This window comes from Rhinoraja longicauda, chromosome 4 (assembly GCF_053455715.1).
Source record: "Rhinoraja longicauda isolate Sanriku21f chromosome 4, sRhiLon1.1, whole genome shotgun sequence".
In the NCBI taxonomy this organism is placed as follows: Eukaryota; Metazoa; Chordata; class Chondrichthyes; order Rajiformes; family Arhynchobatidae; genus Rhinoraja; species Rhinoraja longicauda.
Genome location: NC_135956.1, coordinates 18,261,621 through 18,268,027, shown reverse-complemented (window position 1 = coordinate 18,268,027; position 6,407 = coordinate 18,261,621). Strand labels below are relative to the sequence as shown.

The 6,407-nt window shown below is 44.1% G+C and overlaps 1 protein-coding gene across 1 annotated transcript in view; it reads left to right on the top strand.

Annotated features, from left to right (window-relative positions):
* The first annotated feature begins 719 nt into the window (after nucleotides 1-719).
* The window catches only part of smchd1 (structural maintenance of chromosomes flexible hinge domain containing 1), a 109,863-nt gene continuing 104,175 nt past the window's right edge, over nucleotides 720-6,407 (top strand). The window contains exons 1-2 of the mRNA XM_078397283.1: nucleotides 720-1,004; nucleotides 5,154-5,226. Of these exons, the coding sequence (XP_078253409.1) occupies nucleotides 747-1,004; nucleotides 5,154-5,226 (331 nt within the window). The 5' untranslated portion in view covers nucleotides 720-746. The remainder of the gene's footprint in view (nucleotides 1,005-5,153; nucleotides 5,227-6,407) is intronic.

The window sequence follows — 6,407 nt, the reverse complement described above, 5'->3', positions numbered from 1 at the left end:
TCGCCGAGTCTGCGTTTGGTCTCGCCAATGTAGAGAAGTTGACATCTGGAACAGCGGCTACAATAGATGAGGTTGAAGGAGGTGCAGGTGAACCTCTGCCTCACCTGGAAAGACTATTTGGGTCCTTGGATGGAGTCGAGGAGGGTGGAAAAGGGATAGGTGTTGCATCTCCTACGGTTGCAGGGGAAAGTACCTGGGGAGAGGGTGGTTTGGGTGAGATGGGACGAGTGGACCAGGGAGTTATGGAGGGAACGGTCTCTGTGGAAAGCAGAAAAGGGTGGACATGGGAAGATGTGGCCAGTAGTGGGATCCCGTTGTAGGTGACGGAAATGTTGGAGGATGATTTGTCTTTTCTCCCCTCCCGTCTGAAGAAGGGTCTCGACCGTTCCTTCTCTGCAGAGATGCGGCCTGACCCGCCGAGTTACTCCAGAATTCTGTGTCTGTCTTCGGTGTAAAGCAGCATCTGCAGTTCCTTACGTGAAATGCATCCACCGTGTTGTTCCCTCGCCGCGCATGCGCCCGCGAGGTGGACGTGCCCGGGAGGGGCGCGCGCCCGCGGGGTGGACGTGCCCGGGGTGGGGCGCGCGCCCGCGGGGTGGACGTGCCCGGGAGGGGCGCGCGCCCGATGGGCGCCCGGGGGGGGAGGGGCTTGCCCGCGCAGCCGCAGCTCTGAGCGGACAATGGACGGAAGTGACGCGCGGCCTCGTTCAAACCAGGCGCTGGGACTGAGCTCGAGCTCCCGCAAGATGGCGGCGGCGGTGGCCGAGGGCGGAGGAGGAGAGCAACTGCAGCAGCAGCGGCGTCGGGCAGGGGGCTGCCATCCCGGCGCCGCCGCCACTGACAGCAACAGCAACAACGGAAGCAGCGCCGGCAAAGCGGAGAGAGACGATGACAGAAAGAAAACCGTTTTCATCTTCGACCGCCGCCTGGGAGACTCTTCGGAGAAATCGTTGGAGCTGAGCGGCAGCAGCGCGTACGCGGAGTTCAGGGACGCCGTGTGCCGGGTAAATGATGGGGGGACTGGGAGAGGAGGATGGGGGGAAGGTGAGAGACATGGAGGAATAGGATGGAGGGGGAGAGATGGAGCTCATTAGTGAGCCCGAGGGAGGGGGAGGACACCTTCCTACCTTGACGGGCTTCATCACTACCCGCTCCCGGCGAGCTGCGGGAGTCCCGGGAGACCCGCGCCACAGAGATACTTACACTATACGGGTGTGCAAACAAGGGGCTGTGGGGCGATTCCCTCCTGCAGCTACTATTGTAGTTAAATGTTTTCAGTCTCTCACTAATGTCCCCGAACCGCATAAAGATAGACGGGGAAGGGTTGTGGGTGGAATACTCCGACCTGGGCACCCACCTTGTGATCACCGGAGTGGGATTGGAGACCAAGCAGGTCTGGTCTGTTGGTATTTCTCAGCCAATTCCGGCCGCATTTCCCCACATGCGCTGTGCACTTCAAATAGGCTCCGTTTTGCAACCAAGCAGGTGTACAGCTCTCTGTGAATAATGCTTGCAAGCATAACTTAAGTTTCTGTTCAATGTAATTCTAACTTAGTACAACTTTTGTACCATTAATGGTTTTAAACTACTTGGACCCCAGATTTTGAATTATCTTCCTGATCCTGTGTATATTTCCTGCTCCTTTTGAACCCCTGCTTTTCTGATCGTAGAACAGCACAGCCCAGAAACAGGCCCTTTGGCCCACATGTCTGTGCTGAACATTAAGCCAAGATAAACTAATTTCATCTGCTTACCCGTGATCCATGCCCCATGTTTTCTTTTGTAATGTTTTCTTTCATCAACAAATCCCAGTTTACACTTAAGTTTGACATTATAGATGTCAAGTTTGACATTAGAAAAGAAAGCTGTTGTGAATAAGTGGCACTTTGAAAACTATATGATGGAATCAGTGTAGAAATATGATGGAGAATTTTATAGATTTTTGAAGTTGCTGGGTAAAAAGGTAGACGAGGATTAAATCTGTGCCATTAAAGGTTATTGTGCAAATTTGGGACCTGTAGAATTTAGGGATATTGTCTTGGAATGCAATAATTGACTAAACAGCACAAAATTGTAAGAATACACAGGAATCTGCTATTTGGAATCTGTCAATAAATCAGAGGTCACCACAGCTGGTGACTCGCAGCTCCAGATTCGAATCTGACCTCTGGTGTTGTCTTTGTGCAGTTTGCACATTTTGCCAGTAATTGTGTGGGTATTCCCTGAGTGCTCTGGTGTGCTCCAGCATCCCAAAAACGTCTTCAGGTATATGGTAAAGAGCATATTGACTGATTGCATCAGGGCCTGGTTCGGCAACTTGAATACTCGGGGACGAAGAAGATTACAAAAAGTGGTGAAAATTGTCATGTTCATGGATACTGACCACCCCAGCATCAAAGGGATCTATTGGAGGCGCTCCCTCATAAAGGACCCACACCACCCTAACCATGTTCTCATTTCACTCATGCCATCGGGAAGAAAGTATAGGAGCCAGGAAACTGTAACATCCGTGTTCAGGAACAGCATCTTCCCACCAACCAATAGGCTACAACCTCCAACTAAGCTATGTACTGCCTTGATTGCACTAGTGACTTTGTTTTTGTTTTTCCACAATATCGTTTGTTTTTATTGAAGTTTTTGTTGTTTTTTACGGTGTCTGCTGACATCATACCTGTTGTGTGCACCTGTTGTGCTGCTGCAAGTAAGAATTTCATTGTTCCATTTCGGGACATGACAATAAAACACTCTTGATACTTGAATGGTAAAGTCTCTGGGAAATTAATGGGAATGTTAGAAGAATTAAATGGAATTGGGATAACTGGGTGCTTGATGGTTGGTATAGTGGGCCAATGTGTTTGTTTTCATGCTGCAAGTCATTCTCTAAAATCTCCAAGAAAACAAATGTAATGCATCCATGTTTGCAAGAGTATGTAAAGGTGAGTAGGAATAAAAGTGGAGTATGATGCAAGTGCAGTTATGCTAAGTGAGTGGGCAGTCAGGTTAAGTGAGTGGGCAGTCTTGTGACAGTTGGAGTGGTTAATGGGGTTGTAAAAAGTTATCCACTTCGGGATCACAGAAAATAGTAGAAAAATAACAGAAAACGCAAGTATGTTTTGTAATTATTACATGTTTTAGAGAAATAGTAGCAAAACTATGCAACTGTACACAGTCTTTGCGCACAGTTTTGGTTTTCATCTAAAAATAATTTTGTCGCAGAGGTAGTGCATCAAAGTTTACAAGATTGATTTGAGATAAGAATTGTCATGTGAGATGACATTGAACAGACAATGCCTATAGTGGTGTTTATTCACAAAATGCTGGAGTAACTCAGCAGGTCAGGCAGCATCTCAGGAGAGAAGGAATGGGTGACGTTTCGGGTCGAGACCCTTCTTCAGACTGATAGTCTGCCTATAGCGGTGAAACATTAAATATTGTGGGGAATGTTCCTGTGAATATGTTTTCCCTAGTTGTGTTCTTCAATGTGAGGAATTGGTCTCGGGTTTGGAAAATGATCATTGGACCAAATATTGTTGATCTAGTAAAGTTCACCTCATTGTTACTTTCCAATCCCCTACGCGTTCTTGTGTCGTATCAGTGCCGGGGACATATCCGGCAAACATGAAGCATCCCAACTCTTTGACTGGTCACGATGCTGACAAGGCCACTCGCGGTGATATTAGTAAAAAAAACTAATAAAAGAAAACTTTTAAAAAACACCTGAGCTTTGACAGTCTGTAAAGCCGTGCACTTGACTTTGCCGATCGTTAAAATTTGAGTGACTTGATTTCTTGAATCTCTCTGACATTTAAGATACGTAAAACGTAAATATAATGAAATCAAACAAACACTACTTCAAAACAAAACTTAAATTCCTAAAACACATTAAATCTAAAGCAAAATAGCAAAGTAACTTTTCATCTTTCCTTCATTATGAGGTGTCTGATTCAGTTTCAGGTCTAAACTGCAATGGGATCTGAATTTTTTTTCCTGCACCAAACATCTTCCTGCTTACCACCCACCCTCTGCCATGGGGATGGGGAGGGGGAAAATACAAAGCACAACAACAAAGAAAGCTGGGAGACCGGATCCAATGTAAACGTAATCCCCAGTTTGTGAGTTCATGGAAAGGCCCTGTGTTGAGGTTGTTGTGTCCACTGCTGACATCCAGCTTTTTGGTACTGACAAGCTGCATAAGACCATTCACTAGTTTTGGCATGGTTTGGCCCATGTGCTGAATAGATGGGGAGTGTGTGTGGGGGGGTTTAGGAAACTGCTCAGGGTTATTGTGTTAATTAAACATTGTTGGTGATTCAGTTGCTCATTGCTTCCTATAATGTGATATCAACCCGAACAGGTTTGGTTTAAAACCGGGCAAAATTAACTTATTGGTCTTTGTGTTCAATCTAATTTTGGGGGTATACAAAATTAACAGCTATGTTTTAGATTTCAGACATCTATAATAAAATTAAGTTTGGATTACCAGAGTCCTCCCTTGTACATATTTTATAATGGGCAGAGATTCAGAAGATTGAAGGAGAGATGGGGGTGGATATTCAAGTTTATAATCTCTAGATTTGCTTTTACGGGTATGTTTTAACATACAGGAATAATGGAATGAATGGAGAAATGGTGCAGAAGGGAAGGTTGAGGTTTTGCTGGATATGTAATTGTTTGAGTGTATCATTTCCCACTAGTCAAAGGCCTATGCTGGTTTCATAGCATATAGTTTCAGGCTGTTTGCTGTGGAATTTTGTATATGTACCACATTCGGTCTCACATCTTCACTAAGTATTTTGTCATTTGGTGCACATGAGAGCACCTTGGTCATATTGGCTGAACACGTAGCATTATCACTTCTGCAAAAGAGCTTTCCTTCCTTTTGTTGTGTGTCACTACCCCATGGTTGCGAGAATGGTCATATGTACAATGATATGCATTATCTATATGGTATGATTCTGCTCATTTCTGTCTTTGTACGGACTAGTTCAGCAGAGTGTGTTCTATTGTATTTCTCAGTGGTGTGGTTCCGGGCTTTGTAGACTGTTGCATTACCAAATTGTAGACTTTCATGTGTTTGATCAGTTTGGTGTATGGGGGATGCATCATTTGCTTTGCTGAACCACAACTGAATCTTTGCTTTAATTTTTTTTCAGGCTTTTGACATTACTGGAGAGAACTATGTAATTACAACAACAAATAGGAAAGAAATCAAAAGTCCAAACTTTGGTAAGTCCATTTTGTACTAGGTTGTTCATTGTGGTGTAATACAGTACCCTGACTTCATAGAATGCTTCAAATACTTGTATCGCAAGTAGACTCAAAATGCTGGAGTAACTCAGCGGGACATGGCAGCATCTCTGGAGAGGAGGAATGGATGACATTTCGGGTCGAGACCCTGCAGACTGATGTCCACTTGTATCGTGAATCTGAACAAATCTATTGCATTTGCAATACAATAGATATTTCTCCAACCTCCGGTGAGCAGTCAAGATCCATGAATTGAAGAATGGATCGGCCTTTATATTTTGGAGGCAACTCTCAGGAAAGACAAAATTCACTTCTGGCCCCAGTGTGCAGTGTTTGACTGGCTGAGGAATGTTTGATAACCAAGACCTCGAGAAAGGCAACAAGTTCCTGTCCTATTTGATTACTTCAGCTTCTAGTTAGGGAAGAACTTTTGACATTTCACTTGGGTATTCCTCTTGTATTTTTAAACAGTATCTGCTCTGGATCCTTGTTATACACAGGCAATGGATCATCGTACCAGACATTCAAAAAAAGTGTAATTGAAAAGAGCCTGTCAAAGAGCCTTTCTCTATTCGTTTATTTATTTACTTATTTATCTATTTATTAATTTCCCTATGTTCTCTAAATCTCTGTAAAGCGTCTTTGAGTATATGAAAAGCGCTATATAAATAAAATACATTATTATTATTATTATTAAGATAACAATGAACATGGTGGTTTACAGATTTGTAGTGCAATGAGTAAATTTTAAAACAATCTGAGCAGTATTGGAAATGTGAAAAATCCTTAATCCTTAAGTGGGACAGGTGCACAGAAGCCCAATAAACCTATAATTCTTCAGATCCTTTTCTCCAGAGATGCTGCCTATCCCGCTGAGTTCCTCCAGCATTTTGTGTCTACCTTCAATTAAACCAGCATCTGCAATTCTTTCCTACACAGATAATTCATCAGACCTGGAATTAATTCTCGCAGGATGAGAATGGATTAACCACCCATTCATTGCACGGCCATAATCCAGAAGTTTTTTTTTCCGACCCAAAACGTCACCCATTCCTTCTCTCCAGAGATGCTGCCTGTCCCGCTGAATTGCTCCAGCATTTTGTGTTTACCTTCGATTTAAACCAGCATCTGCAGTTCTTTCCTACACATATAATTCTTCA